Here is a 15208-nt window from a genome sequence, read left to right on the forward strand (position 1 = left end):
GACTTGCCCAGACAGAACACTCTTCGGAAGGCCTCACGCGTTCTCGGTATTTAAGCGCTAAGTGAGATCACGTGATAACAGCTGCTCGGTAGGTTCCTACTGAAAAGCACTCAGTAGCTCAGCGATTTTTTTTTTTAGAGATTTTATTTATTTATTTGACAGAGAGAGACACAGTGAGAGCAGGATCACAAGCAGGGGGAGAGGGAGAGGGAGAAGCAGGCTTCCCGCAGAACAGGGAGCCCGATGTGGGACTCGATCCCAGGACCCTGGGATCATGACCTGAGCCGAAGGCAGACGCTTAACCGACTGAGCCACCCAGGCACCTTTTGGTTTTTTTTAAAGATTTTATTTATTTATTTGAGAGAAAGAGTGAGAGAGCACGAGAGGAGGGAGGGTCAGAAGGAGAAGCAGACTCCCCGCTGAGCAGGGAGCCCAATGAGGGACTCAATCCCAGGACTCCAGGATCATGACCTGAGCCGAAGGCAGACGCTCAACGACTGAGCCACCCAGGCGCCCCAGCTCAGCGATTTTGATGACATCATCCTGACACGGCCTCCCCAGTGTCAGCAGTTTCTTTCTGGGATCAAAACAAGTTATTCAAAACAGGTTCAAACCACATACAACTCTGTCCGAAACAAGCTTGCAAAACAATTTGAAGTCCCCACCATGAGACGCGTGTGGTCCTGGGGACACAGACAGGACTTATCGTTCCATAATAGGTAATCAAAGTGGTCCACGGCTGCTCACAAGGGCTGAGAGTCACCTGGCCAGGAGGGATGGAGGCGGGACGGCGCCCGGGCTGGCCCACGCGCCCCAGCGACTCAGGGGTGAATCCTGGGGAAAGGTGCTTGATCTCCCAGTCCCGGCCGAGAGATGGGGGTGGTCCTGGGGTCGCTCTCACGGGGCTGTGTGCGTGTGGAAGGCACGCCACGTGGGAGCACAGCTTAGTCCACGCCTGGAAGGCAGGGAGCAGACAAGGGTGTTAGCGGCCGGCAGGATTCTGGTTGGCTTTGTTCTCACCGGTGCGGGCTGAGCCCTCAGCCGTCCCGTTCCGATGTCTGATCAGGAGATAGCGCTAAAGTGGTGGGGTCTCCGGTGCCAGAATTCACATTCCGGGCATTTAAAGGTTATGCTGTTCTAACAAAGGGACTGAAATGTTTGAGTAAGAACGTGCTCATGCCTCCTTCTACACCAGAGCAGTCCTGAATGGTGGGGGCCTCGCTTGGGAGGAGGGGGTCTTTCAGAAAGCCAGGTTCCTCCAACACCCCTCATCCACGGTTGGGGCAAAGACAGCAAGTCCAGAATCAGTTTCCTGTTGAGCAAATGAGGCTGATGTTGGAGGCATCATTTCATTTACTTGTTAATGGTGACAATTCTCAGCTGGGCAGGAGGTACCTAGAAAGAAGGGCTAAATTGGCCATATAGCCCATTAGAGGTAAGTTTCAGAGGCTCCCTGAGGTTTTAAATCCAGCAAAAATGTGTCATTGGGAGCAGGGCCCAGTTTGGGGCAAACCTTTCCCATAATGCAGAGGTTCCCTGAGTGTAATTAATGCGGCCCAGTGGGGCTTGGGGATCTCTGACAGGCTAGGAGCAAGGGTCTCTCTATTCTTTAAAAAAGCATATTTTAAATGAAAAAGTCAACTGTATGTGGTTTAAAAAAAGACACTGTACGAAAGAGTATACAAAGAAAACTAGTCTCAGTCGACTGTCTTTGAAAACTCTGCACATTTCTGCTTGTGGAGAAGCAGTCAGAGGACGAGAACCATTCCCTGTTTCTGGGAAGTGTGTACTTGCTGAGGGTCCAGCTAGAGAAGGGCTCGGAGGGGGCCTTCCTCTGCCCCTTCCAGAGGTAACAGATGCTTTGTGCCTGGTTTAGCATGCAGGGACCTGATGGACGAGGTGGAGTATGATGTCACCAAGGCTCGGCAGAAGAAGACCAAGGTGGGCTCCTTCCGAATAAATCCTGACAGGACGCAGGAGAGGAGAAAGGTAGCGGAAAAGAAATCATGAGCCAATGTATAATTGCGGATGTGGGCAATTACCAACCATTTATCCAAACAGCAGTTGGTCTTAATCTTGTAACCTTCCTCTTGTTCAGGGTATCAGCTCTAAATTGCTTCTGAGTCCTGGGGGACCCAAAGTAATCTTTAAGCTTGAAATTGAAGTCTCTCTCCCAGCACCTAAATTTTGTGTCTTGTCATGTCTGAAGACATTGCGGCACTGTTGTTCATCAGGATAAAAATAGCACTTCCATGGTTCTCGGCGAGGCCAGCAGGGGTCCCAGAGCAGCTTCCGGGGCTGACTGGAGCCACTAAAAAGCTGAGCACCCTCCCCAGGCTCCCACCCCTCCCTCCAAGGTCTACAGAGATTGCTAGTGGGGTGGGAAGGTAAGACCCATCTCCGTCCGGGACAGACGCCGGCACTTGTCCGAAGGGAAAGAAGGATGTGCTTCCTCGCAGAGACCCTCTGGCGGCTCTGACAGTGGGTCTGAGAAGCTGGGAGGGTCGGGTGGGGCCACTGTGAGCGCCGGCTCGTCTCCTCCCCAGCCTGGCACTAAGGTCCTAATGCTCCAAACACGGAAGCCGACTGCAATGCCATCCTAAACAAAATACAATTGGAGAAGTTATTCTACAGCATCACTTAATTCACTCCGAGCTAAACAGAAACAAGTTTGGGGTTTCTTGCTCTTTAGTCCAATGCACTGCACTCTATTTTAGAGCAAATAATCGAAGAGGGCTGTCTGCTTTTTCCCCGTCTTCTGGGATTGCACGCCCATCAGAGAGGAAGGCAGGAGGGGAGGACAAGGTCCAGCAGAGGACTCCATGAGGTGTTGCACTGCGTGAACGTGACAGCCTTTAGGGAGGGCCTCGGTGTGATATTTGCCTCAATCAGGAGGGCGGGACGCTCTCCTCCAAGTCAGCGCATCTGCGAGGGCGGGTGCTCAGGTCTTTCTTGGATTGGTTGTGTCCGCCAAGGACAGACCCCGAAAGTTCAGATCGTGTCACCAAAAGGATCATGCTAACTGCAGGCTGCAGGCCCTGCTTATCCCCAGGTACCCCCCGGCCCCACGGGGTCACAGCAGACTGCGGAGGAGCAGCCCGGGGCCCTGGCGCCCGCCGAAGCAGACCCCCACGGTCAGGCAGGGCAGGGAGGATGCTTGCGGACAGGCCAACACAGCTTCGGAAACGAATGGGGTGTTAAGATCAGAGTAGGTTAAAATGTGGGCTATCTGACACACTGTTAGTGCACCAAGGCCACGAGAAAGGAAGACATCTGTCTTTAAAGAGTAACAGGGCAAAGGGGAGGGTCCCAGGCAGAGGGAACGCGGCAGGTACGCAGAGCTCTGGGCCCGCGGTGGGTGGAGGGCCGCACGGGGCTTGCGGGGGCACACCCGGCCCTCCCGCGTCCTGGCTCAGGTCCCTCCAAACAGAGTCTTATGTTCACCTGGAGAATATAGGCCTGCTCTCCCCTTCCTCCTGTTGCCAAGGACATTCCACTTTGAGTCAATCGGGTTGAAATAACTTGTTCGATTTTGCCGGAAACACTCGGTCTACAGGGCTATTGGAAAGCCATCCTTCCACCGGGTTCATCGGTTTGACCAGGGTGACCTCACAGTCCCGGCTACCAGAAGTGGGTGCTACCCTGGGTCGTGCTCCGCTTGGAGGTGCCGCCGGCCCTGGAGCAGGGCTCCCCCCAGCAGGCGTGTGGGTGGGTCTGCAGTGCCCCGAGAAGGCGGGTCTTTAAAGCCCCCCTGTTTGGGAACCATGTGGTTTTGAGGTCGGGGTGGAGGTCAGTTTTCCTGCCTCTGGCCAACTCACAGCAGAAGGACCCCAACGGCCCCCATTGTTTAAAGAGCCCTGCAACCTTCCCCAGGAAGCTACTGGAACGTCTTGCATCCTCCAACTCAGCTAACTCTCCCCTGCCGTGATTCAAAACCCTGTGGCGTTGTTTTCTTCGGCCAGCAGGCTGCTTGGCCAAACTTGAAATGCAGGGGAGCCTCGCGGCATGAAGTCAGGCCCTTCAAATGCCCATCTTGGATGGGAGCCAGGTGGTTCTTGCTGGTGTGGATCCAGAGGCATTTCTCTGTCCTTCTGCTGTGAGCTTGCAGGATGTGTGTGCTCAGCTTGGCATTCAGCAAGGAACAAAAGAAGCGCCTAGCAGGACACTGAAGGAGGGAGGGTTCGCACCAGCCGCCCAGGCTGGGAGAGGCTTCGGATGCCAGGGTCCCCTCCTGGGCCTCAGGGACGTGGCTGGCCAGACGGGCGACACCACACACCTTCCTGCATTTTTCTGCTTTTTCTCTCCCCTTCTCATTCTGTGTTTCTCCAAGGATAAAAGGAAATGTGCATGCTGTGTCCTCAGAGCAGAGTGGGTCCTTAGAAAGCCTCCCCTTCCTCAGAGCACAAGTGGGAGCGCCCCCTGAGAGAGTCCAGGTTCTGAGGGGACAGAGGATGAAGCGACGTGAGTTGGCCTTCCGAGCACAGCGTGGGTAATAAATGCACAAGATGGCCCACGTCCACGCAGGGCTTTCATTCTGTGTCTGGCCTGGTGCTGGGGCTGGTCTGGCGAGGGCAGCATGGACGGGAGGCACGTGTGCCCCAGCTACTCTGGGCCAGGTCTCGCTTGGTGAGAAGATTCGAGGGGGCATATTCTACCCCCAGAGGGCGGCCAGGGAGAAAGCAGCCCTGAGCTGTGGCCACAGACGCCCTGCCCCTGCGTGCCCGCTGGGCCGCCGCCCCCTTGCTGGCCCCACTGTGTTCTGGTGGGCCGTGCCATCTCCCTGTCCCTTGCTGGCTCTGAGCTGGCCTTGTGTTGAGCCCTCGCTTCGGTCTCTCCTCCCTCAGCATCGTCCACACACAAGCAAGGGCTTGCCTGCCCCTGGGGTCACTCGCTAGAGCCACAGACTCCCAGACGTGGCCACCCACGTGGCCACCAGCAGGATGCTGGGAGGTGGGGACGCTGCAGGAGCTGTCCCTTAGAGGACTGGGTGGGGCCCCGGTGGTCGGGGACAGGGCTAGGGGAGTGGGGGCGCCATGGCAGGTGCAGAGACTCCCAGTTCCCTGGGGCTGCAGCTGACTTCCTGCAAGACCTTCCCTGTGCCTGACCGTTTTTCCCCGGCTGAGCGAGAAGGGAATAACCCCCCAGGGAGTGGCCCCAGGAATGGGGCTTTCAATCCTTCTTGGGATCTTCAGAGTACTTCTCAAGTGTGCTGGGCACAGCTTCTGGAAAGTCCCCAGTGGAATTAGGCCCGAGCTCCTCCCGGAGAGCACGCCTCTACTGGGCCCCCACTTCCCATAGCTCTGCCCCTTCCGCTCCCAAGCCTGGGGGCCCCCAAACACGCAGTCACTGAAGGCCCCCCTCAGGCACACCACCGCTCCGTGGGCCTCCACGTTTCCTTTGAGTTATGCTCACAGATCTGAGCGTGAAAGTGTGGGTGCTCCCGGACGGAGGCGGGAGCCCCTGCCAGCTCTCTACCCAGCATGGGGGCGGTAGCCAGACCCTGAGGGAGGATGCCCCCAAATCTCCGAGTTGTGATGGGGCCAGGCCAACACGCAGCTGCTGCACAGATTCAGCGGGCTGCAGGGGTCCGAGGACCCCCCCCACCTGAGCAGGCTGCAAGGGGATGGCACATGGGGCAGGGGTCTGAGAACTGTCTCCTTTGCTTTGATTGACATCATCTTCCAGGTAGCTCGGAGGCCTTCGGTGTCCGGTGTTAGGGTCCGTACCGGTCCCGGGGAGGGACGCGCAGCACGCGGGCCACCATCCCCAGAGACTTATGTACGAGGCTGTGCTGGGAATGTTCTCCCTGCTCCTCGTTCCAAATGGAGACACTGAGTTCACACACAGCCACGTTTTGTCTGACGTTGTTAAGGAGACGCGCGCGCCTGTCCTCCTCTTGCCGGTGGCGTCCCTGCAGGCGAGTGGGGCAGAGGGCGCACCGAGCCCTCCCCCGGTGCCCGGTGCCGCACGAGCGGCCTGTCCCACCAACACCTCCCCTGCTCCGTGACAACGCCAAGCCCATGTGGCAAGGGGCAGTGCCATGGGCTCCTCGGTCCCGTCTTCCTTGTTTTCAACAACTGGGTGGACGGCTGGTGTTTCCACACAGTGAGCGACACAGCACAATCCAACCTGGAGGCAGTTAGGTTTTGTTTGCTTGCTCAGCAAGCGTGTATCCTGCTCTCCTAAAAACTACAACAGCCAGACCTGCAGGAGTGGGGTGGAAGCGAACCTGTGCTCTCGTGGTGGAGACCGGAGTCAGTGGTTTGCGGACGTACAGTCCGTCCACTGGACACAGGACCTCCAGTCCTATGCGCTCCTGCCTGGCGGGGCCCCGGACACGTCTGTGTCGGGTACGAGCAGGAGATGCAAATGCAGAGCCTGAAGGCCGGCTTTGCCTCGGCTGACGGAGAATATGCCAAGTTCTCTAAACTTGCAAAGTTCAAACAGCAAATCCCATCAATCGATAACGATGATGGTGTAGACTAGAAGGTAATGCCTTTTTTGGTAGATTCTTTTGACACGTCTGGAAGGTAAATAAGGCCACTTTAATTGGCTTCATTTTCTTTTTTTTTTTTCCAAGTAATTTCCACGCCCAACGTGGGGCTCGAACTCACAACCCCAAGATCAAGAGTTGCATGTTCTACTGATGGGGCCAGCCAGGCACCTCTAATTGGCTTCATTTTAGAAATACAGTTGAGGCTCAGAAAGCTTTAGTGACTCCCTAAATTTTGGCAAACTGGTATTAATTTAATTTGCTGGTAAGTCAATTTAGACAGATTCCACATCATTTGCTATCCATAGAGCTACCACATCCTGTTACATCCTGTATAACACCGGATTCCTACGGCATCTTGGAGTTATGCAGTGCACAACTTGCAAAACTGTATGTGGGGCCCTGTTTGCTATTGTGAGGAGAGGCATGGGCTTTTGTAATAGACCAGCTAGGAAGCAGAGGGGAATTTAGTCCCTTGGTGATTTTCAGACTGTAGTCTGCCACCTGCCAGTGGGCCATGAAATCGGTGTGGTGGGGGGAAACCAGCATGTGAAAATATACATAAAGTGTCAGAATGCATCTTATAGCAAAGGAAACTGCTATCTCATGACACCATGTAACGAGCTGCGATGCAAAAAGTGGGTCATGTCCAAAAAACTGAAAGCCACCATAGCAGATGGCTGTTCTCAGCATGGGACAGTAGCCTAAAGATACTTCATTTGGGAAGATCGTTAATACCCAAACAGTGCTGCAGTAATTCCTGACTCCCTCTGCAGAAACCGCCAGGACTTGTCTGAGACCATACACTATGGCAGACATAGCTGGGAGTTTGGTGGTCTATGCAGTTCCTAGGCCAAGGATGCAGGGCAGCGGGGGGGCTGATGTCTTCCCAGCACAGAGGTGGCCCCAGCGGCCTGGCTCCTGGCTCCTGCAGTCTCAGCGGCTGGGCCCGACGCCGTGGCCTCTCTGCCTCAGGATCCAGGTGCAAGTTCAGCCCGTGCTAAGTGTGGTGTAGACAAGACGAGTTCTCACCCGGAAGGAGCGACACCCTGACCGCCGTGAACACCACGAGTGATAACCATAAGACCTGCTCCTGGCACAGAGCTCCTGGAACCCGGGTAGTGTCCTGAGTGAAAGGGATGAGAGCTGATGCTAATGAAGTGACCCTTGGGGTTGAACTCTCAACCCCACCCAGGCCCCTGGGGAGGGGAGGGGGCTGGAGGCAACGTTCAATCACCAATAGCCGATGATTCAATCAACCACACCTACGAAATGAAAGCTCCATCACAACACTCAAGAGTATGAAAGGGAAAGCTTTGTATCATGTTCCTCTTTTAACACGTGGGAGATTTGGGGCAACCCTCTTGGTTCCCCTCCCCCTTGGGAGCTTCGTACTATCACCTTGCTATATCGCTCAATAACCTTGCTTTGCTGCCCACCAAAAAAAAAAAAAAACAAAAAAAAGCAGGGGGGCGCGCCTGGGTGGCTCAGTTGGTTAAGCATCTGACTTTAGCTCAGGTCGTGATCTCGGGGTCCTGGGATGGAGTACCCACCGTGCTGGCTCCCTGCTCAGAAGGGAGCCTGTTTCTCCCCCTCCTTCTGACCCTCCCCCCCCATGCTCTCTCTCTCAAATAAATAAATAAAATATTAAAAAAAAAACACATGGGAAATTTGTCCTGAAGCCCCAGCCCCACCCCAGCCCCAAAGCACTTCTCTCCTAGGTCAGGGCCAGGAGAGCTTTAAAGACCCACGGCTAAACCCCTCTCTGGGCAAGGGAACCAGCCCACTGATGGTCTCCACTGATGGAGACCCCGACTCGGGTCTCCTGGGGGTGCCTGCTTGAACACAGGAAGGGAGTGGCAGGAGCAGGGTCCGTTCATGGGAGACTGGAGGGCGGCTCTTGACCGTTCAGCATCTGGTGCTAAGTGTGGAGTGCTCGGGGAGTCGGGGGGACAAGCAGCTGGTGGGAACCCCAGTGTGGTGGGGGAGCCTGGAGATGGTGGTGGGGACCAGTCAGGCGTCCTTCCTTGCATTTTCTGGTCAGCAAGAGGAAGAGATGGTGTGTGGATGGATTGTAGGGCTGGGAACTCTACCGAGCAAGCAGGAATTTGGGGGATCACCCCTAAGTTGGCCTGTGGACATTGTCAGCCCACAGATAACATTGTAATAAATGTTACTTTGATAATAGTTGTGAATAAAATTATGTCTCCAGGAAACTGTAGTTCACCAACAGAAAAAAAAAAAAAAAAACAACCCAAAAAACAAGCCAGAAAGTTGTTTTCCAGTTTTTAAGTGCAAAAAAAGAGGTTATTTGCCAGTGCGTACAGACTACCCTATGTGTACTCGTATGTTGTGGGCAGAAATCTTCCAGAATATACATCACAGTGGTGGTCGCGGTTATCTTTGGGTATTACTGTGACTGTCTTCTCTTTTTGCTTGTCTTTTACATTTTTTTCCATAGTGAACACATTATCACTATAATTTAAAAACCCAAAGTGTGCATTCATTTTTTTTTGAGAAATCAAAAGAATTCCATGTCATTTCAAGAATTCCCCAATGCTTAAATGTAGCACTATTCTTGTTGGAAAGCCACGCATGGACTCGTGATTTTCTTTTCTACGAAATACTTGACATAAAGCTATACTGTGGCTTTCTCCTGATTTGCTCAGTGCCCGTTCCTGGGCTCATACTGGCGTATGAGTAACTCAGTCGGCACGCACTTGTCCTCTGGACGTTGTGAGAGTCTCAGGAAGATGGTATCGGACTGGGTGGCTCTTCAGCTCTGTCTCTGGTCAGGCGCTATCTTCTCCCTGTAGCCCTTGCTGGCCAAGAACCTCCCCTGGGACTCAGGTCTCGTCTCTCCCAACCTCCTACTAGGAAATGAACAGGTGTTAGTGTGTTCAGTCCGAAACACTGACTGGTCTGCTCACGCTCTTCATCTTGCTTTCCTCCCAAGGAAGAGCAAGCGGAGTGAAACCTAGTCCTCAAGACCATAACACTTGGGGTTCTTTCTGTGCACTTGTGAGGAAAATGTGTTTGGTGACTTTTATTGTGTATCGTCTTTTATTTTCCTTCTCTAGATTCTTTAAAAAGAGAAATATTACTACTCAAGCTTTCACTGAAAGTGCAGCATAATCCTTTAGTGTCCCATGGTGGGAGCCAAGTCCTTGCTCACGCGGGGGTCCCGTGTGGGTCTGCAGGGAGTCTGCTCCACCCAGACTCCTCGTCACTGTCCTTAGAGTCCTGGTCATGAGCAGGATGGTGGGGGAGGGAGGATTCCTTGGGAAGGTTTTCTGGGCAGACCTAATGAAAAGTGAGATGCCTTACTTCTGCCCACATGCCATGGAAACGGCTGAGCTATGTGTCCAGGAGAAGAAAGGGACAGTACGGTGACCATTTTGCAGTTGTGCCCGGTGACACGGCGCGCATCCCGGGGCTCCGTGTGTGCGCGAAGTTTCCGCAGAAGCGTTAACAGAGCTCGAGTACGGAGCAGCCCAAAGCTCGTCAGCCTCCCAGGGCAGGTGGAAACACCGGCTCGCCCCACAGGGCTTGCCTGTTACCAGGTGAGACCAGCCTCGCCCGTACTCTGACCCCTGAGGGTTTCTTGCCTGTGGCCAATTCTTCTAGCAAACACTAGCAGTCAGGGCTCTACAGAGAGTAAGAATCCCTCCAACTATTTGAAACAGAAAGGAATTTGATCGAGGCTTTTAGATGCTTCCACACAGCACACCCAGACCACCAGGGAACTGCCCGCTGGAGAAGGGAGAGTCCAGAGGCCATGGTTGAGCGGCCCACCTGGATTCAGGGGAACTGTTGTGAGCTGTGACTCAGGGCCCAGCAAGTGACTGTGGCCGCTGACCTTGCAGCCGGGACCTGCCTGCTGGGTCCGCTGCCACAGAAGGAAGAAAATGGAAGCCCTCACCCCCAGCCCCGTCCTACTACTACGGTTCCCACGCTGGGGTGCTGGGAACCGCTCAGGAAGCACGGGGTGGGGGGTGCAGACATGCTGGCCGGAGCCGGACCGCGCAAGCCGCGGATAGATGGCCTCCCCTCCCCCATCTTCCCAGTCACATGGGAATGCATCCAGTTGGCAAGACCTCAGTCCCAGAAAGAACCCCAGCTGCCAAGAGGGCCGAGGCGTCCGGCCCCCCTTGCCCGGTGGAGGCGGGGGGCTGGGGGCCGCGTGCCAGCTTCCCCATCCGCCCGGCCCGCCGGCTTCCGGAGCAGAGTGGCGGCCTGTCCGTGGGGCGGCCCTCAGCACCGTGATCCAGGTGTTTGCGCTGCGTATCCGCGGCTTCTTTGTCCTCCAGTGACACCTGCTCGTCTTAGTCCCAAGGGTTCCGTGAAGCCCAAAGTTCCTTCTTGGACCCAGGGTACCTTTGTGGTTACTGTGACCGTGGACCTAGGCTCGGGCCTCTCCCGGTCTTTGGAACACTCCCTCCGGTGCTCCGCTCTCCCCAGCCGGGAAGCCCCACACTGGCCGAGGGCGGCTGACCCTGGGTCTTGGCCCCGCAGCACTCACCTCCCTGGAGGCAGGAGCAGGAAGGGCAGGCAGGGCGCCGACAACGGGCAGAAAACACGCAGATGCACCTGGATGACGCCTCGTGGCGCCAACATGGGTCCGTCCCAGAGCGTCAGCAGGGGGTTTGCACATGACAGCCGGGACTCTGTGGGTGCGGAATCTGCATTCGGGAACTGGGGCCGGCCCCTGGTTTTGTCTGCTTGTTCTGGGGTGGGAGGAGCCGTCCTCGTGCTCTCTACCTCCCCCCACACATCCCGCCACCTCTTCTGCTCCTACTCAGCCCAGATGCTCCTCATTAGCCAGGTAGCCTCCAGCTACCTTCGCCCCCTTCCGGAGAATATTCCTGACCCAGAAAGTACCCACCTCCTCCACCACAGGCCTTTTTCAACCGCATCCCTCCGGGAAAGGTGACAGGCTCCACCTTCCCTTGCCTGCCAGACGCCGAGCGCTGAGCGAGGGCTGAAGGTTCCCGATCCTTCGCCCTGTTTGTGTCACCTGCTGGGCTGCCCAGCCCTTGCTCACTCCGTGTCTGGGAACCCATGCAGCTGCAGGCCTTCTGGGTCCTGCGGGACCGCCGAGTCCTCCTTCACCCACTTTCCCGTCTCACGCAGCCCCTCTGCGCCCCCACCTCTGAATCGCCCAGGACCTGTCCCGGGGCTGCCTCTGGGTCAGGGCCATTGGCCACCCCCCCAGACTGAAACCACTCCTGCCCACAAACCGCCTCCTTCTCAGCCTGTGAGGTCTCCAGGGGGGCCGGGGTGAGAATGCAGGCCCGAGGACGGGAGCAAACGCACTAGCTTGGGGCTACCTGTCACAGAACAGAGAGTGCGAGACTCGGTCTCATGACCCAGGAGGGTGGGCAGGCCTGGCTGGGACCCAAGGGGGGCCCTCAGGCAGCAGGACTGTTTGGCCCCGGGTGGGGCGAAGGCACCTTTCCGCCGCCCAACTGTTTGCCCCAGCGTGGGGGTGCTAGTGCTCTTCCTGGAGGGGCCAGCAGGGGGACCACAGGGCTTCCCATCCTGGCCACGGCCTTCCCCGCCCCAACCGCGGATCAAACAGTCCTGCGTCCCCAGGGAAGGGGGGCGGCGGGGGATGAAAATTAAAAGGGCAAGAGATTATTTTAATCCTCTTGGTGGGTACTGCAGCAACCAGGGGCAGAGCAGCGGACCATTTGCCCCGTTCGGCTGGCGCGCGAAGGTCAGCCGCCAAGACCGGTCCGCTCACAGACTTCCACAGTGACAAGATGGCCTGCAGCCCAGACTGCTTCTCCCGTGCAGGCTCAGATCTTCCTACGCCTGGTATTGCAGGCGGGTGGGATTCAGGCTCGATGCCCTCTTGCGCCTCCCCGGGGTTTCGAACTGGGCAAGGACCGTGGGGAGTGAGCCGTGGGAATCCCCAGGACTCCCTGACGCCGGGTGGGTACACGGGGTCTTCTCTTCATTCTCGTGCCGGGCCTCTCTAGCCCGCTGTGACCCGGGTGATCTGCGGCCTCCTCCAGCCTCTCTCTTGGCCACAAACTGGAAAAAAAACAAAAAGGGAACTCGAACATTAAGTTGCTTTGAGAATCTTTGGGGCGTCTTTCTGATTTGCGAGACGGACTTTGTAGCAATGTTCCCCAGGGGCTGGAGATGCCCGTGGGCAGGAGAAGCCACGGCCCTGGCCTGTGGCCAGGCTGAAAGGTACTCCATCCACGTGGCAAGCTTTTCATTCTTGGGATATGGGATAATTTAGTAAGGGTATAGTGGGAATTTTCAATGCAAGTTCTTCTCCTTTGGGTTTAAGAAAAATTTCTGGCAATATTTCTAGGAGGAGATGGTAGGCAACGTAAAATAAAGCAATGGTATATAAAGGTTTCCTGGTTCCAAAATGGCGAAGAATTACTGTCAAAGAATCGTATAAAAAGACAATGACCGTGGGAAAGAAATAGCCTCAGGACTGTCTACAGATACGTCTCTTGGGCAAGCAGAAAAGACAGAAACCTTCACTGTTAACATATTGGCTTGAAAAATCAGACTGAACTTTCCGAACAAATTTTTTTCCTCTCTAAATGTCACTATCGGGGCACCTGGGTGGCTCAGTCGGTGAAGTGCCCTACTCTCGATTTGAGCTCAGGTCTGATCTCAGGCGGGGTTATGAGTTCCAGCCCCACATTGGGCTCCATGCTGGGTGTGCAGCCTGCTATAAATAAACAAACAAGCAAATATCAATATCACTTTTACCTATGGAGTATCCTACTAGCCATCGATCTAAGTAAACTCCTATTTATTATTTTGAGCCAATATTTGCACAGATTCTGTTTTATGCACTCGAACTGTCATCTGGAATCCAAGCTGACTTGGTTGTCACACTTTAATGCAAAATGTGCAGTGGGGGTTAGGATAATTTACAGCAAGGAGGGGACCCCTTTTCGCTGAGGTCCCTTCTAATGCTTCTGGACATCCTAGGTTGATGGTGTTCAGGGGCTCAAGACTTAGACGTCTAGGCAGCGGACGAGGCGCAATCCCCCTTCCCCGTTTCCGAGGCATTTCCCCGGAACTCTATCCCTTCAGCTGTCACCACTCGCCTGACGCCCTGCCTGGGGTTTCCTGTGGTTGGACTGTGTGAGGCTGAAGGCAGCCAGAGCTCCCCAACTCTCAGCTGAGCAGCTCTCAGGAAGCAGAAATACCAAGAAGGAATTATCCCGTTTCTGAGTGTGGGCTTGTGTCTTCGGGCACACCTCCGTCTGACAAGATGGTGCCCGGGTCCTGACCTGCCAGGAGGGTGAGCCGAGCAGGATGGCCCGCCCGGTGGAAGGCTGCCACCACCCCAACCCCGCTGTGTGCTCGGCAGGCCCTTGCTGCACCACGCACTCTGTGGACTTGCTCAGTGTTCTCTGAACCTCCCAGTTTTAAATGCCATGACCAGTGTAACGACCTACATGCGAGAGTCACACGGCGTTGAGGGAAAGAAATCCTGTTGTTTAGCTTAGTGTTAAGCAACAGAGCCGAGTGCCAAATATGGACAGTGTTCTTTGAGTTTCGATTTTAAAAAATAAACACTGAATGTAGAAGGCAGAGATTAATGGTCAAGGATTTGGCATACTACGACCCAATTTTTTCTTTTGCAAAGAGCCGCTCTACAACAAGAAGTCTACGAACAGGGAGCCTGGGTGGCTCAGTTGGTTAAGCGACTGCCTTCAGCTCAGGTCATGATCCTGGAGTCCCTGGATCGAGTCCCGCATCGGGCTCCCTGCTCAGCGGGGAGTCTGCTTCTCCCTCTGACACTCCTCCCTCTCATGCTATCCTTCTCTCTCCCTCTCAATAAATAAAATCTTTTAAAAAATAAATAAATAGGGCGCCTGGGTGGCTCAGTCGGTTAAGTGACTGCCTTCGGCTCAGGTCATGATCCTGGAGTCCCGGGATCGAGTCCCATATCGGGCTCCCTGCTCAGCGGGGGGTCTGCTTCTCCCTCTGACCCTCCCCCTTCTCATGTGCTCTCTCTCTGTCTCTCATTCTCTCTCTCAAATAAATAAATAAAATCTTTAAAAAAAAAAAAGAAGTCTATGAACAAGGAAACGGTCCCACATATCACAGCGCGGGCGGGCTGCAGAGGCCTGTCCGGCGGGCATGTGCACTGAGGGCCAGCAGGTGGGACTGGCCTGGGCTTAACGGCCAAGGATGCCAAGACTAAACACCCTGGAGTTCAGCCGGGATGCCACTCCATGGGAGCCCAGGGCAGTGACTCGGAGGCCTGATGAGCCCCTGCAGACACGTACAGCCTGGGGAGAGGAATTGCCCCTGGCCTCTAGTGAGTAGAGCTGGGGTGTTGTTAGACGTCCTGCAAGCACAGGAGAGGCCCCACAGCAGAGGATTCTCCGGTCTTAAATGTCAGCAGTGCTTAGGGGGAGAAGCCCTGTTCTGCGGAGACCAGGAGTTTTCTTTCCTCAGATGGGGAATTCCAGTGTTTGGGGAAAGTCATGGCTCTAACTACAGAGACGCCCCACTCGAGGTGCATCGCTCTCTTAGGATTGAAGAACGCTTGCTGCCCGCTCTGGACCTGGACTGTGGTCAGATCCGGCTGGGAGAGAGGGACGCGTCAGGAGGACACTGAGGAGTTGAGGTACCCAAGTCTGATGAGGCAGTGCACTGGGGCGACAGTGCCCCCCAAATTCACGTCCACCCGGAACCTCAGAATGTGACCTTATCTTTCAGTAG

General features: G+C 55.2%; 1 protein-coding gene across 1 annotated transcript in view; it reads left to right on the forward strand.

Annotated features, from left to right (window-relative positions):
• Positions 1–1890: 1890 nt before the first annotated feature.
• CNPY1 (canopy FGF signaling regulator 1) overlaps positions 1891–15208 on the forward strand; it is a 36252-nt gene continuing 22934 nt past the window's right edge. Inside the window, 1 exon segment of the mRNA XM_045865065.1 lies at positions 1891–1989. Coding sequence (XP_045721021.1) covers positions 1891–1989 — 99 coding nt within the window.

Source organism: Mirounga angustirostris, unplaced genomic scaffold (genome assembly GCF_029215605.1).
Source record: "Mirounga angustirostris isolate CCGP_5_RB_7025 unplaced genomic scaffold, mMirAng1.0.hap1 SCAF_12, whole genome shotgun sequence".
NCBI lineage: Eukaryota > Metazoa > Chordata > Mammalia > Carnivora > Phocidae > Mirounga > Mirounga angustirostris.